At 37.5% G+C, this 17,619-nt stretch overlaps 1 protein-coding gene across 18 annotated transcripts in view; it reads left to right on the forward strand.

Annotated features, from left to right (window-relative positions):
* Positions 1–17,619, forward strand: part of ERC1 (ELKS/RAB6-interacting/CAST family member 1) — a 275,891-nt gene that overhangs the window by 78,411 nt on the left and 179,861 nt on the right. For all 18 annotated transcript variants that reach the window (XR_014951966.1, XR_014951968.1, XR_014951967.1 and 15 more), the window contains one exon: positions 6,267–6,434. Coding sequence is in view for 12 of the 18 variants with exons in the window: in XM_077783291.2 (XP_077639417.1) it covers positions 6,267–6,434 (168 nt within the window). In the remaining 6 variants the exon portion in view is untranslated. The remainder of the gene's footprint in view (positions 1–6,266; positions 6,435–17,619) is intronic.

Genomic DNA, 17,619 nt, shown 5'->3' on the forward strand with positions numbered 1-17,619 from the left:
ATGCATGCATCAAACAGATAATGAATGCAGCATAAATGTGTTGCTTCTGGACATTCTTGAAGAGCAAGCATGAAATGATGTGTGCAGTCAGCACTTCAGTCCCTGGCTTGGAAAATTGTAGTGTTAGTGGAAGTCCAAAAGATGGCAGTGATGCATCAAAAACTTTGTGTTGTTACAGCTAAGAGTCAAAGCCAAAGGAGCTGAGAAAAAGGCATGCAGAAAATTTGTGGGTGACACTAGTAGAAGGTTCCATATTACAAAAGCACAAGAGAATTGTTCTTACCCTAATTTAGCTTTCCTTTAGCCAAAATTGGTGAATCTGTGGATGCTCATGGCCTTGTTGACACGCAGTAATGAAGTTACATAGTAAATGTTCTTGGGTGTTCCAAGATGGCTTTTCTGAATATTCTCAGATTTATGTAGAGGTTGAATTTGCATTAGTGGGTATAAATGGGAAAGTGTTCCAGTTTACAGTCATAAACATCCTGTTAAATTTGTTAATTCCTTTTTGCTAGGTCATGAATGTACCCTAGATTAGTACATGTCTATTTAAAAGAAACATTTAAATTTCAAAATGTCATTGAAAGCAGATTTTAGGTAAAGAATATTTTCAAAGGTAAAATGCAAGCTTCGGTCATTGCAGTGATTGAAAAGAATGAAGATATGTTACATGTGCAGTACTGTGACAAACCTACAAAACTAGAAACACATTTCTCACTTCTAAGTAGTAATTAGTAGTATTTTTCTGCTCATGAGATATGAAGTTCTTGAACAAATTTACTGTATTAACAATCTAAAAGACTTCAGTTGAGGGTCATATTTTCAGCTATTATGGTAAATAAACATTTATTTAATTAAAATGTCCAGAATTGAAGCAGATTATTTAAAACCAAGAATACTTGGTTATATACCATTGATAGATACTCTTAACAGTTATTCAGAACATCTTGATTTTATTTTACCTAAAAACCAAAGTACTTTAATACAGAAAATGATTCTACTGTCAAACTAAATAATCATTGAGTATATTTGTTCTTTATATTACTAAATAATCATTGAGTATATTTGTTCTTCATTGGCTGCTTCCAAATGAAATTCTCATATAGCACCACAAAACCAAGCTGGATTCCTCCTTCCAAGAAGATAGTTATACTTTTTGAAAGATAATCTCATCTTTTTCACCCTTGTTGGAGTTATTGTCAGAAAGCTCAACAATTAAATTATTACACAGTTACCTTTTTTCTGTATTCACAGGTGATCCTCTTAAGTATAGGATTGAAATATGCTGAGAACATACAGTGTTGAGATGTTTATCATTGCATCCTGTGATGATTTGGGCTTTTTAAAGGAAAGGATATCTTTCCATACAAGGGTTTTCTTTGGGAATGAGGTAGGAATGTGAGATCCTTCTTGGCCTCACTTCTTGACAGCACTGGTCAATGTTAAAACACAAATAGATTCTCTCAAGACACCTAGAGAGAGTTGTGAGGAGGAAGAGAGCTGCAGTTTCTGACATACATTCTCAGACATTTTCATAGGGGATCAATTTTTTAAAGTTGTATTTAAATAAAAATGTTAAAAGAGTATACCTCTGTAAGTCTCTACCTCTTTTTTAGTCTTCTGTTAAAGAACCCACTCACAAGTGGGGAAGAGTGTTGATATAATATCCCAAAAATTGATTTGCCACCTGCTACACTGGAACTGCAAACAGCAATGAGCTGTTTGGGGGGTGTTTATCTTGAAGGCTATTGGGTGGAGAGGATATTGTGGTTAACTCTTCAGTTGCTGTAGAAACCTTTAAAAATAGCTCTAAAATTGTACAGTCACTTTGTAAACAAAACAAAAAACAAGTCACTATTTATGTTGGAATTAAGGCTTTATCCATATAAAGTGTTCACCCAGTGAGCCCTTCAGCTTAGATCAGTGCCAGAAGTTCTGTGGCTTCAGTGGGAAGTTGCATTAACCAGTGAGAATGTTCTCCTTTATTTTTGTATACTGCCCAAGCTGGCATGGTTTTGTAATTGGTCTGTTCCTATGGTAAATTCAGACTAATATTCAGTAGAAAAATGAATCTAATAATGTGGAAGCTTTTCTTTGCTTTGAATGTCTCATTAGAACATAAAATTTTCTGAAGATCTTTCTCTTTTGGGGCTTATCCTGGCATTTTTAAATTGCAGTAGATTCTGCCAAATCAGAAGACATAGGAGTGGGTTACATCTAATGAGGGTTGTCCAGATGGGAGCTGGGTGTTTCTCACAAAACTTAGCAGCAGCAGCTACCTGAACACCCAGTGCTGGCACCTGCAAACATTGAGGTGAGCTCACAGAACTGAGTTCACTGAGTTCACTGGGCTCAGGTGTTTAATGTCTTCTGCTAGAGCTTGTGGAAGAGCAGTGGAGTGAACTTCTGACCCAAATAGGCCTTGGGAGCAGCACACCTGTCCTGCACTGAGTTTTTAACCCTGGCAGGAGCTAAACACTTCTGCTCCATGGCATCGTTGTGTAATCTAAGTTGTCTGGACATCTGGGAGCTAAATGCTCATGGAGAATTCACTCTCATCTACAGACCATCCTGGATATTGCTGCAACTTGTATAAGGAGGTGAAGAGTCAGCTCTGCTTAAAAAGAAAGATCACTGTCAAAAATAGAGAATTAATTTAAGTCTTGTGCTAGTGCTGCATTCAAATCAGTTAATAAACATTGCTTTAAAGTCTTAATTACAGACTATGCTGTCAGTAAAAAGGCTAAACTCCTTCTCTTGATTTATAGATGTTTGCCAGTTAGTAGTGGAATGTCATGGAACTGATCCTTTTAAAAATGTACTCATATTTGGAGACTTCATCTAACAATAGCTATAGTAGGTAAAAAGCAACTCTCACCTCACATACCAATTTTAATTTCATGTTTTTTATGCATTTCTCAATGTCTTTAAATTCTGAATGCTGACAGAATTACTTCAACATCTGCTTTAAAAAGTGGCTGACTCCTATTAGAAATCTTTGCACACTCTTGAATATACATTTCAGGATTGGTAATCCACCTGTTCCTTCTGCTGCCTCTACTGTAGTCATACCTACAGAGAATTAAACTTTCGAATTTTGCTGTTACAGAGCAATTGGGGCTTGGATATAGCATAGGGCAGGTAGTACCTTCTGATACTTCTGAAGTATGGTTTGGTTCACTTATCTAAATTATGGTTCAGCCATGGTTTGAACAGGTATCGGGTGGATGTGAAGAATCACTCAGGAAAAGTGAGTATGCTGTTTTTTCTAGGCATCACTGACATCTTCATAAACCCAGGTGGGAATCACCAGGGTCAGAATAACTTGCTTGCCTCTGTACAGTGGAGATGGTGATAAAATTCAGAAAAAAAACCCCTTGTTTTCAGTCTCAGTCCTACTAATACAAGCTCCTGAAACTCAGGAGCACAGTGAGAAACACAGTGAGGTCTGAAACTCACTGTGGATTTCTGAAAATGTAAATTATTTTCCTGTAGTTTGGAAATATTTTGAAAGCTAAGACTGTCATTACAGAATTTGAGATTCAAAAAAAGGCTTAAGATGAGATTTCTATTAAATATATTTTCATTAATTGTGCTTATTCTGGTAGTAATTTGAGCTACTAATGGATGAGTTTTCCTTAGAAATTTGGACTTCTGCATGTTTCATGTATGGCTAGACACATTAAGAGCAGAGACATAGAACGTTATTTACAGCTACTGGAAAACTCTGTGAAGACAAGTCAGTGGTTCCCAACACAGTTTTTCATATATCACTCTTACAGTGAAGAAATTTAAGTCTTGTGTGTGGTATCCACCTGAAGAGAGGTCCCCTGTACCTTGGAGGGTTAAAGGTGTGCTTGTTTTGCTAAAGCTTCATGAGCAGTTGGGTGCTGCAGGCAGGGCAAGTGAGCGAGCCCCTTGTGACACAAGGGACTGGCCTGAGCTGCACTGCAAGGTGTACCTGCAATGCATCATTGAAGACATGGCAGTCCATTACTGGGAAACAGGTTAACACAGGGTTAAGACAAAATCATCCAAGACACAAAATTCAGGAGAAGGGGCGCCAGCACCTCAGTAGTGTTTGCCTGATTGTTTCCGTGTACTGAGAAAATCCTAAGCTGACTCTGTTGAAGTTGGCATCATCTGTCTCCCACAGACCTCAATTCTTGTCACTGTGGGAGGATGCCATAAACTGAGCTGACATGGATAAACAAGAGCAGTGTTCTGCCAGGAATAGTGCTAAGGTGATGATTGTGTATCCTGCCAGCCTTTGAAAATACTTTTGAAAGTGTTTTCTGTGGTTTCCTAGGCAAAGACCTCACACAAATGAAACCAGGAATGCAATTTACCCCAAACCATAAGCTAATATAGAGTTCAAAGAGAATGATCAATCAGAAAATGGAAGCCATTCTGTGGATAAATTTCTATTTGCAGATGTTCTCTTTTCACTTAATGCTGTGCTGTAGGCATCTGGACTGTCTCAAATATTTTGCAACACATTAAGATTATGTCTATGTTAAGATTATGTCTATTTTCTTGCGAGGGAGATTTTCTGTTTCACTTGAAGAATTAATGAAAGTGACTCTTAGCTTTAATATCAAAGATTCCCAGGAAAGAACATACCTAATCAATCTACAGAATTGTATGTTTTAAAAAAGAAGACAAAGCGTGATCCACCTGCTAAACCTTTCATTACAAATACTATCCCATCCTATAAATCATGTTTGGGTAAGACCTGGTACTTGAATATCCCTGCAGATCATGCTATAATGCCCCACTTGCTGGGTGAGAAGTCAGGAATGTGATTTTAATAACGTACGTGTAAGTGAGAAGGCTCCAGACACAGAGGTGGCAGTGGGTTTGTGGCGCTGATGGGGAGAGCAGGGCAGTTCTTTTCCCCGCTGGAAAGTTCTTACTGCACTCTGTGAAAGGAGGCAGACAAAATACCAAAGGGTTTTGTGGGTGGAACACTAGAAATGTAGAGCCTCAGAGACAACTTTTCCATTAACAACTCAAATAAAATGGAAATAGAACGACATGTTAACACTAGATGTTGCACAAAATACCATAAACAGAGTAAATTCCTAAATTCTTACCCCAGCTGGAGTTGTCCAGCCGTTGTCATCCTTTTACTTCATGTCTCTACTAGTCTGTGCTGTGCAGGAGGACCAAGAAATTAATGGATAAGCCCATTTACTCTGTGTGACTGATGTCCTGTAATGGATTCAGCTAACAGGAACCAAATCTGATACTGTCAAATAAGATTAGCAGCCAAGCTGGCAGACTTGAGCTGTCTGAATGCTGAGTGGATAGGGGTCAGGGAATTTCTTTGGGTTTAGTGAGCAGGTTAGTGGTGTTGGATTTCGTATTCCACAATAGTCTTTGAGATTAGTCTGTGCTCTGTAGTGACCTTACTCTTCTCATTGATTTTATATTCAGGTAGCTCTAATTCCTTCTCCCATTTCCTTTGTCTTGTGAGCTCTGTTTCACATATGGAAGAGAAATGCAGAAGGAAAAGCAAAAGATGCTCAACATGCAGTTTTGAAGTTTGAGGTCACCACAGAGTTCCCAGAGTGTGTTTCTAAATTCACTCAGGCCATGGGAGCCCTAAGTGTGTTTGTGTATCCAAATTGCACCCAAAATATCCTGTACTGTGTAATTTGTTCAATTTTGCCTTTAATATAAAACTGCATGCTGTGGAAAACACGTTATATTTAAACAATTACTTTGCTTTTTAAGTGAAAATATTCTTAGCCACCCTAAGGTAACCTCTTTCCAGTTGTGATCTTCAGTGGCTGCAAATAGCTCTGCTTTCATTACCTTCAGGCTCAGCTACTACTGTCATTAAAACCTAGAATATTAAGTGACTGGTACAGGGAGTCAATGTTTATTCTCTGATTATTAGTAAGGTTTCAAATAAAGGGGTCAGTTTCCCTGCATGTGAGGTAACTTCTCCACAGCACATTGTGTTGGTTTCTACTTTGAGGAAAAACATTTCAGTATTGTGTGATACAAGCCTGAGTTATGTGAGAAGTATGATTTGAGGTTTTCCAAGAGGGAGCATTATTCTCATATAGTTGGGAATAACACAGTTGAATATTTTTAGTATTTAATCTCCTGTCACTTATGATAACTGTTTTATCCCAGTCTTATGTAAGTTGAATTCTTAAAGGTGTTCAATCTTTCCCCTGTGGAAGTGCAGTTTAATTTCCCTGAAGTTTCTGTCTGTGCGCTAAACAAAGCTTGTTCTGCGTTTCTGAATCCAGGTGGATGCGCTGCGGTTGCGTCTGGAAGAGAAGGAGACTATGCTGAATAAGAAGACAAAGCAGATCCAGGAGATGGCAGAGGAGAAGGGGACTCAGGCAGGAGAGATCCATGACCTCAAGGACATGCTGGAGGTGAAGGAGCGCAAAGTTAATGTTCTTCAGAAGAAGGTAAGATTGGAGAGTTCTGAATCAGATAAACACCTCTGATGCATCTCAATTTCCAAGGCTGTCAAAAAGCCTGAACTAGAATGTGCATTCTGGAGATAAAAGTTCGAGTCCATTGATGTAGTGGGAATATGATGAAGGATGAATTTATTTGAATTTTTGACAAAAAATTGGAATTAAAACAGAGGTTATTGCCTTTCTGTGATTGCACGTGCTTCTTCTGCTTCCATTTTCTTCTGCTTCTGTTACCAGTGGCTGAGACAGTTTTATAAGGGCACATCATCTGAAAAATCAATCTTTTCCCACCCAACGCCTTACCAAAGCCATGCTGATTTGAAGCACAGGCCACTGGCTGATCATGACTTCAGTATGTGACTGAATGAATGAGGGGTTGTATCAGTAAAAGCAATTAAGATGCTTTCTCTGTAACTGACTTGGAAAGTTTGTGAAGGATTTTGTGTAAGTTTTGTTAGAAATGCTGTATTATCATACTTAATATTTCTTGGGAAGTGCTAGAATAGGATAATCAGACTATCCTTCATATCATTTTGGATAAGAAAATGTAGACCTTATCAGTGAACTGGGTGTGGTCTGGGTAAAAAACCATGTAGGCCACGTCAAATTAGAGAGGCATCCCAAAGGGCATTGGGCCCTAGGGCAGTGGATGTCATTATGGATGATTGGTAGCAAATTGCACACACAGTATATCTCAATTTTCCTCCAAACAGGGTGAAAATAGAGAAATGCGTGTATGGCAATAAATTTTAATTTGAAGAACATTTCTTTCTCTGTATCTTTAGAGAAGCTGTTCTTGGAGCTCTTATTCAGTGTATTAAGCTGAGGATGTGGGTTTTTTGTTCTGTTTTTTCCCTAGACCTTTAAACAATTTGCCAGAATTCTTGTGATATTAATAGTTCAGAATATTGATTAATTTTTGATACCTGGCCAATGCCTTTTCTAGCCATAAATCATGAAGGTTTAGGTCATGTTCAGTTCTGTTACAGCAAATGTCATGCAGGAATGGAAGTTGAGGCATGGACTTGAGCCATAAATAAGTAATTAATAATTCTAGAGCAGAGCCCTAATTCCCAGTTTTCACGGTCTCATTTTATTGACTGTTCATCTTTTTACAAACACAGATTTCTGATTTTTGTGCTGTGTTTCTTTTTGTTTTACAAAATTGGTCATGCAACCTCCAGACACAGCTTGAGATCCCAGCTGAATGTTTAACCAAGGGGTGGGGAGTCTGACATTTGTGTAAATGTTAAATGTCACTGAGGTTGTTTTATTTCCATTCACTCTTACATGGCTTTTTCACACGCTTTCTTGCTCTACTTGACACTTGAGAATGATCTTTCATTAGATCATTTATAGGCAGCTCTAAAGATTCTTTTTTTAAATACTGTTTATTTTGAGAACATTGTAATCCATATTGAGACAGTTTCATTTTGTGTGTTCATGCATCTGACCTATTTTTTCAGGACTGTTCCCTGCTGCTTTCAAGTGAAAGTACCTGGTCTTTTCAGGTTGGAAAGAAAGGAGCCAGGCTTTTGAGAGTGAAAGCTCTGAGGTCCTCTTCTTCTGTATGGCTCCACTGAGGATAACACTGCCATAATAAACTGCAGTTTGTGGTGTTCTGTAAACCTGTCTCTGAGCAAAACAAAACAAAACCCACTGAAACAAAGCGCCATAAAATGCAAATGCTTTGGGCTGAAATTGACTTACTTTAAAGGTCATCCAGGTCCAGTTTCCCCTGCCATGGGCAGGGGTGCCATCCACTAGACCGGGATGCTCCAAGCCCCATCCAGCCAGGCATTGAATGCTTCCAGGGATGGAGCATCCACAGCTTCTCTGTATAAAATACATAAACCTGTCTGTAGAAAACTGTATATTTCCTGCTGTTAACTAGAATCACAAGCAGAGATTTGAATTTGCTTTAGCCTTGGAGTTGCTGGAGGCATTTTCTTTAACATGAGCAGTGAAATTGTGAGAGTTGTAAATTCAAAGATTTTTTTTTTTCCATTTCTGTAACTAGATAACCTAGAATATTCTTGTGGAGAATCCAGGTGACAGTTCTTTTGTGTGAGGTTTGTGGTGCAATATGGAATTCCTTTTAGTTTTCTGTATAGCCTGGGGTAAATAACTGGAAGTTCAGGCCTTTGAAGTTCAAGGATTGATGTCTTTAGCTCAGATTTTTAATTACTTGTCCAGACCTCGAATTGAAGGCTAGGTGTGGGATTTTCTATAGATATGGCTTTGCATTTTCTTGTTCTCTTTAAAATTTTTCTGCAGAAAAGCAGAGCTTGAGAAAATACCTGAGGAAAGACTTGTCTGATTTTTTTTATGAGAACTTGCATAATATCTGTTTCAGATGCTAGGAAAAAATTATGAAGTCTCATTTTTATATGGTATATATGGCTGTCCTTTTTTGACTGCACAGATAGCTATTTCTGCCCTCTGCCTGGAAACTCAGAAGCCTGTAGCTCCTCACATATAAATATTTTTCTCTTAACCCTTGTAAACTGTGATTTGTTTTTTCTGTTTTTGCATTTCTAGAGTGCATCTTATTAAAGTGCACATTTTGTTTTCTGCTTTATACAAGTGCTATCTTTCAGATCTTCCAGAATTTTCAGAATTTTATTGCCATTAAAACAAACAAACAAACAAAAACCAAACCAAAACAAAACAAAAATCTTTAAACTTTTACCTTTATGCACAATTGTCTTTTTATTCCTCTGTCTGGTTACAAACTAGTATATTCAGACAGATCAGGTTTTAGTCTTATATTCTAGTTGAAGATCTGAAGGTCTAGTTTAAAGTATCTTCAGAGGTCATAGATATTACAGATAGGAGTTTGTCTGGGTTTTTCTCTTGCTGCCTTAGTTATCTGATAGTAAATGTTTGTTTTAAGTTTATTGATATGGTTTAAGTGGTACTTGGACATTTTAACTGAATAGGGTGGAAGATCATGAAAGGCATGTGGTACAAAAAGTGCTTTTCTTGTATAGTGTTAATTAGTATTTTTGTATGGAACAATATGTATTTGGAAGCAGTAGTTATGAGAAGGAACAGGGTAAAGATATGGCATGTTGAAAGAATTTAAGCAAATCAGTAATTGGATTAGTACATACTATTCAATCAGTTTTCACCAAGTACTCTTCCTTCAGCATGTACTCAGCCATTTTTGAAGTTAGATATTTTTGAAGTTGTATTCTAATCAACTAAATTTTGCACAGGTACAAAGAAAGTTTGGAGCAAAAGCTAAAGTGATAAAGATCTGAAAATAATAGAATTTATTAAAAATTAATTACTTGAATAACTTGGCCTTTTAAGAAGAGTTGCTTACTTCTTTTGAAATTTAGAGATTGCCTGTGCTAGAATGTAGTCATAGTTGAATGGGCATTTGGACCTCATGATTTTTTTGTTTTTTGTTACTGTTTTGGATGTGCAATCACCTTTTCTGGTGACACTGGCAAGGAATTGTTTGGCTTGGTGCCCAAAACTGTGCTATACTAAATTGTTGCTGTTGAAACAAAAAAATTATTTTAAGCGCACCCTTTTTTTTGGGTCTCTCTTTTGGATTCATGGCCACGGACCACCCCATGCTTTGCTTTATGAACCATTATTTTTGTTGTATTGGTTAAAGCTAGTAAGCTATAAAGTATACTTTTTAGTCATCCAAAATTCATGGTAAAGAAAGTAATGAACGTTTACTGGCTGATTAGAGATCAGTTAAACAACATAGAAGAAGATTATGAGCAGCAAAGATCTGAAAAATTAACATGACAATTGGCATCATCACTGATACCCAGTAGGCACCAAAATACATTTTCCGGGTTGCTGAGGAAACCATATGCTTCACATTTTAAATCCTGGAGTCTTTCCAGTTCTAAGCTCATACAGTGATGCTGCTTGGTAGTACCTTTATTTCAGACAACAGAAGAAGGGCATATGCTAGAAATTTGGAAACTTGGCTTTATATCTGAAAATTTAATGCAAAAAACTTAGTTTTATAGAGCTTTGGGTTTATTTTTTCTCATTTCATTTAAAATAGATCTTGCATAAAATCTCCTTTTAAGTTGTTAGAACTCAAGACCAGGGGAGAATATCTTTGAAAATAAAATAGGGACCATGCTGGGCAAATTTGAAATCTGAACCTGAAAAATATTAAATGGTGCTTCATTACTCTTTTTGCTGTATCTGTCTATCTGTGCTGGCAAACAAGGGTGCAAAGAAATGAGAGAAAAAAAATCAATATTTTGCAATCAAAGCATTTTAGGGGAATGGCATTTGGGACAAAAGATAAGTGATAATACATGGAAAATAAAAACTAAAACAACAGGGAATTAATCACCTCTTGCTTTGGGGATAGGTCATGTTTTGTCTTGGGGAGGGGGGCTAACACTCCCTTCTTTGTGCAATATAGCTGCAGGCAAATAAAATGCAAGTTTTAGTGTCTGAACATAACAGTGTTTTTGGCAGCTCCCCATACTCTGTGTGGTAATTGACCTGTGATAAAGGCAGAACACAGATTTATTTTTTTCTTTGGTGGCTGTGCTGACTTGTTTAGCTAGAATTTGGGAAGATTTCAAATGCTCCTACACTTTTGAATAAGAAGCAGTGCCTTTCTCCACAGGAGATTAATGTCCTCTGTTTTCCAGAAAACTTAGAAATCAGAGTAAATATCTTATGCTTAATGATTAGAAATACTGTATGGCAGGAGAGAGGTGCAGCAAACAAAATGTGTAACTCAGTTGTTTCAAATCAGTGGTGCTCATAGTTATTGCAATGGCATTGTTGGTTTAGTATTCCTAACTTAGAAGTGTGGTGTTTGTACTTTAATCTTTACTTTTTTTCTATTCCCTCATCTTTCAAGTAGATTTACCTACTCAGATAGCTCCTCTCCCGCAACCCTGAGGAGATGAGAGAGCTCAGAGAAGGAACTGCATTTTCAATTATCTAATTCAGCTCATGGTAGTTTCATCCAAGGTGTGACCTTGAATTTGCCTACCAAGTTAATGAATATATGGTTTTCTAAGAATTCATAAAATGCAGGCTGGACTTTGAGACATGCCTTTGAGTCTCTCTCAACAATGGTATTTAGTGCTTAAAAGTCCCCACAGTGTCCACACTGTAGGCAATGGTTTGGTCATACTTGCAGTGTTTCTGAGTCTCTATTTGTGTGAATTATGCAGAGAGGAATAACTCAGCAGCAAAGGGCAAAGACTGGCCCAGCAAAGATGGGCTACATGTTCATTTACAAAGTGGGTGTGCATGTACCCCCCTGGTTCAGACTGGATGATTTTTTGCCTCTGTAATATTCCTGTGGGCAAACTTATCCTCTACTTTTAATGTGCTTGAATCATGGACATTTAAGGAGGACATTTGGCATACAGGCTCAGCTCATCAGCCCAGATTCTGCAGGGAGGGAAGGGTGGATGTGTTGCACTTTCTATTCAGCTAGAGTTGATGAAATAGATAATTTTCATCCTGACTTTGGGGCTTATCCTGCCCAATTACAGGAGTGACACTGTTGAGACAGGACTGGAATGAATAGACTCCAAGTCAGAAGGCTGAGAGTATAACTCTGATTTATTTCACAATACATCACTCTTTTATACAGAGATTTGTGCAGACCAACTCCATTGGTCCTGAGGTGAAAAACAACTCACCTATTGGTGTGCAGTGAATGACACACAGTGGCAAAACCTAACTATAAACAATGTGAATAACAAGAGATAAAGAACTTATTTACATTCTTTCTCAGCACTTGCTCAGGCTTCTGCCTGGTTAGAAATTTTACATGTTCTCTTTGACTGAATCTGAGACCTACACAAGAGTATTTCTGTAAGTCTCTGTCAGAGCTGTACTTCTGCTCTTTTTACTCCAGGTCTCAGGTCATGCCCCTGAACTGGTTCTAAACCCAGTTCAGAGATTTCAAATGCCACAAAAAAGACCAGACATCCCCACAAGGCTTGTGTCAGCTTCTTTATTAAATCTGACAGATGTGACCTCAAAGATGTGTCCTGGAGGGCCATGGGGAACTTGTGCCTCTATGTCCCTAAAGTGATATCAGACCTCTTCTGCTTATTCTTTCATTCAGACCTTTATGTTACAGGCTTGCTGACAACAGCTGGGCAAGACAAAATAGAAATTAGTGCCTTTTAGAAATGTCTATAAGCCATTCTGGCTTATTGGTTACCCCTGGTGTCCGTGATGCTACAGTAACTTCTCTTTTCACCAGTATACTTCTAGAATTGCTTTACCATGGGGGATTTTTATTGAAATTCATAATGTCAGTAGTATTATCTTCAGTTAGAAGAATAATAGGAAAAATTAGACAGGCTTTTAATCCCTCATCTCTCTCAAAATACTCCTTGTGGTAGCAATGAAAGTGCCAAAGAAGACTGAAGAGTTTTCATTATGTAAGTTCAAATTCAGCATAGTTTTCCTGTGAGTTTTTTTTTCATTCCTTACATCCAGGTAGATTAGTTGTTTAATTTCCAAATGGAAAATTAAGACACAACACAGAATTTATTTTCATTTTACAGTGAGCCTTGACCATTTTCAAAGTGGGATTCTTACCCCTCCATTTTGACTTTCCAGTTTTCTGACAGTCCATTAAGACCTTTCAGAGTAATTGCAGCCCAACTCACGTGCCATGGTGTGTTGTGGTTTGTTTTTTCCTCTGTGAATATACAACTAATAAGATGATATTAGGACAGGAGAATGGCACAGTTTCTTCATATCACTTTTAAGCTCCTTGCTAGTTCAGTTTTAAAGGTGGCTGATTACCATACAGGGTTTGTTACAACAGCTTCAAGAATATCCCAAAGATTTCGTGTCTTTGATTCCTTTGAGCCATTTAATAACAAACATTTTTCTTTTTGGAATGTGGATCCTAAAAGGTCCACAAGCTTAGTTTGAGACAGCATTTTCCATAGCAGATAGTGCATGGTTTGCAGGTGCTGGTAGAGGTGACAGTGCATTCTCCAGGGACATACCCAAGTAATATACTGTTTATGCTATTACAGTAAATTTTAGTGCACAGTTATGACTGCTGCTGCAGCATGTATGGCAGAGAAACCTACTAGATTCAAAATAAGGTTTTGTGCCTGCCTATGTTATAATTTAGAATTTTTAAGTGGAAAAATGTACTTCTTTATTTTTATAGTACTATTTTTTGAGCATTTTGTGGTGCCACAGTAAAAAATAAAAAGATCTGGATTATACATAGCATACATACCTATATTCCCAGATGTATGCTAATATTCTTCAAGAAAATCACATGTTGCTCTGTGTAAAAGATAGCAAGTCAATTTCTTATTTTGAGAACTAATGTAAGGAATATTCTCTCCATTTATATTGATGCTATTTGATGCTATTAAAGAATCTTGCCTGTTGACTTTAGTAACTAAAGTGCTTGATTGGTTTTTTTCTTAAGGTAGCCCTTGTAGATAAGTAGGCTCACACAAAGAAAGCAAACGGACTTTAAGGTTACGGATGTTGGCTGTGTAGTTCAGCTATCGCAGCCAGGTGAGGAAGGGTTTTAAACTGATGCACACTGCTCTAATATGAGATTGATGGCAACAGCTCAGTTACAGGAAAACTCAATTCCAGTTTCTGGTATGATCTGAAACCACAACTCAGCAAATTTGGCAAATCTATCGTATATATGGAAGGAACTTTTCTAGTATCTCTCAGAGAGGAGAAGTGACTTTAATATTATATCCTTCTTGGGCCTAGAGATAACCTCTTAACTGGCAAGACAGGACATTACTCATAGGTGGGGAACTGACAAACTCTGGTTTCTTGAAGGGAGCTGGGAAAACAGCCAACTCTGGGACCCTTTGCCTTCATTATGAATTAAACGTGGTTTTTCTGGCAAGATAAAGCTAATAAGCTTTGTTGGTGTATTCACTGTCATGCAAGACAAACACAAACTTCCCCATGATTGAAGAGGCAGGATAAGCAAGGGCATGTGCCATTTTTGAGGTTGCTTACATCAGTCTTCCTCACATGGCTTTTCATTGCTCTCTGGGCCATGAGGCTTCACCATTTCCAGCGCTTTGGTCGCCAGGCATTTTCTGCCCCTGGGAGTTTTGTCTGAGCTGTGTCTGCAACAGACATTAGTGATTCTGTTAGTCAGCTGAGGGATCTTCATTAGAACAGGGAAGGAGTAATTTTTCAGTTTAAGTTAATAGTTTCCTGGATTTGGGAGTGAATTTTGAACCCATTATGCTAAACAGTCTTCAAAGCTGGGTCTCTGCACAAATTTATCCAGTCTTTAGGACTTTCAAAAGGCACAAGTATATTAATAGCTTGAAATCTGTAATTTCTCCCAAAGGGTAAGAAAACTGGTCAGCATGGAGTAGTGTCAGCAGAGAAATTAAGGTCCCTTTGTCTCAGGACAGCATACATTTTCTACTTAGGATGTTCCTCTGCATGATGAAGTTCCAGCAAATGATGATACTAATTTGGTGCATTAGGTTTTTAAAATTTTTAGGGGTTTATGAGTATGGAGCACTAACTAATGTGAGAGTTTGATATTTAGTCGCCTATCTATTTGTGTTGTGAAGTAAATCTGTAAGAGCAGTGATAGCTAAATACTGAAAAATACACACACAAAAAACCACACACTCGTATTTAGTATTTACAGTATGGCTTCCTAATCCCTTGCTATTCATCAGTCCATATCCTTTCCAGGAGAATGAAGCAGGACAATCACAGCTGACTGGTTATGTTGTACACTGGGATTAGAAGCATTCCTCCTTTCTGGAGGTCTTCCCTCAGGATAGAGGACACTGTATCTTTGATGATAATAAATCAGTGATTTGGGCAAAGTAATTCAGTGACTGAATTGTAATTTAATTTAAAATCTTTGTTCAAGTTGTACGGCCTTCTGCTTGAGCGAGCCTAAATGATAATGTAAATAGAGTTTAGTTTGCTGTGAGGATTTCCTTTATAATCAGCATTAAATCCCATGTTCCCAGCCTATACATTGGTCTGCCTCAATGGTTGGTCTTTTCTGCTCCCTGATTTCCATTTGTGGCTCTCTCAGTGCTCTGAGGAGGTCAGCCTTTCCTCTCTTTGTGTCTTTCCCGACCTTTTTTTCTGCTATTGAGTGTGATATGTAGCACTGTATTGTGTGTCTCTAACTGGGAGGTATCAGTATTGCAGCATCCTTACTCTGTGTAGGACCAAAATCAAAATCTCAAGCAAGTCAGGAAAACATTATCAGTATTGCTGAGTAACAGAGATCAAGTTGGCACAGGATGAGGACTGTTTGTTTCACAGTAATTAGAAATGAAATACGGCACATGGTATATCCAGGTAAAGAAGTTTAATTGCTAGTGTAGAAACTTTTTCACTTTACACTTCTAAGATGTTACTTTAAGTGTAAACCTTGTGAATCTTGAGATGTTCTAAAAGTAATGTCACAACTTGTTAGTTTTATTCTGCTTCTTACAAAACACAATATCAGATCTAACTTAACAATTACTAGGTTTGATTTTTTCCCCTTGTTTTATCAGCCTTGCACAGTAAAGTACTTTAGAGTTTTCTTTTTTTGAACATTTGGGATTCATCAATATGAAATTATTCCAATTGTAGTATTTATATTTTCTCTGCAATGAGCTTTCCTAAGTCAAATCTGTGCACATTTTTGTCAAAGCCTATTCAGAGACTCGGGACAGGAGTGAGTAAATGTCCCCAGAATAGTTGCCTTTTGTGTTTGGTAGGTAGTAGGAGTAAAACTTTGGAAAACACAGCCTTAGAGATTGCTTCAAAATGTCAGGACACAGCTGAAAGGAGAATTAGCGTGATGTTATTCTGTGTGATTAGGCCAGGATTTGAACAAAAGAGATGCTATTCATAATGACATTGGGAAATTAATTACCAACTGATTTCAATTATGGTTCTCAGTATAATGACATTTTAATAAATGAGTAATATCTAAATTTCATTGAAGAGGAGCAGCAGAGTTTAAACTATTTTGTTTGGTACTTATGATAGCAGTGTTTTGTTTTGACTTACTTGTGGGAATGAAAGTATCAGACTGAAGTTAGAACCAACAAATTGTCTTGATGAACAACCAAAGTTGAAAGCTTGGTGGTGGATAATGGATGCAGTCTCTTACCTGATGAATACCAACAAAAGGAGTCACTCAGAGAAGCTCTAAGATAAACAAATTATAGAGATTTTTTAATGGATTACATAATTAACCATATGTAAACAACCAACTGGCCCACATATTGCCAAATCAAATCTCTTTTGACCAGGTTTTGTATTTCTGATATTTGATTGCATTTTAGATAAAGTATTGTCCATTCATACTAACCTCTGCATGCTCTGAGACACAGGCAGTATCAGTGGGCTGGAAAGGGTATTTTCCCTCTCAGGTCAAACCCCTGCCATGTACTGACCAGTGTCCATGGTAGAATTTTGATTCAAACACTCTGTTTTATACTGGGTCAGGCTATCGATATTATTGAACCTCCTCAGAATGAAGCAATTCCACAACTAAATTTAACTGTTTTACAGCTGTCTGAGGATGTGAGTTGTTGCTAATACATAATATTTTCTAGGCAGTGTTTTGGAACTGAGACAGTGTTTAAGAACAATATATATTGGCTACCCTGAAAATGTGAATTTCAGTACATTTACCAGCTCAAAAATGAGTTTTAACTTTGCAGTCCTATTTTTTTCCCCTGATTTGAATTGTGCTGGAGTATCTTTAGAAGCTTGTAAGAAAAATTCCTCTCAGTATCAGTTTTCAGAAAAAGCAAACTTTAGTGACAGGATTGTCTTAGGTTTGAAGGAAATTCAAGCTATTTATTAGAAGAAGAGAAGGTCTGCAAACATGGTAGTAACATTCTGAGAATATAATTTGGTTTAAATGCTGCTTGTTAGAGGGAATGTGACAACACAGAAAAAAATCTTTACTATTTAGAAGATACTAGAATTACAATTCCCTTTAAGCTGACTCTTGTTCTTAGTTCTGCCTTGCAGTGATCTGTCAGCAAACTGATGCTACCAGAGGTTGGCTGGCTATGCAAAAGAAAGGCGGACAAAAGAAAACAAGCAGAAATAGAGATTTTTTTAGGTAAACATAGATTAACTGTTTTTCTGGCTGGTAGAAATATACTTACAAAGCACCCTTGTATGAAAAGGCAATGGAAAAAGAATA

The sequence above is a fragment of the Lonchura striata genome, chromosome 1A (assembly GCF_050655825.1).
Source record: "Lonchura striata isolate lonStrDom1 chromosome 1A, ASM5065582v1, whole genome shotgun sequence".
In the NCBI taxonomy this organism is placed as follows: domain Eukaryota; kingdom Metazoa; phylum Chordata; class Aves; order Passeriformes; family Estrildidae; genus Lonchura; species Lonchura striata.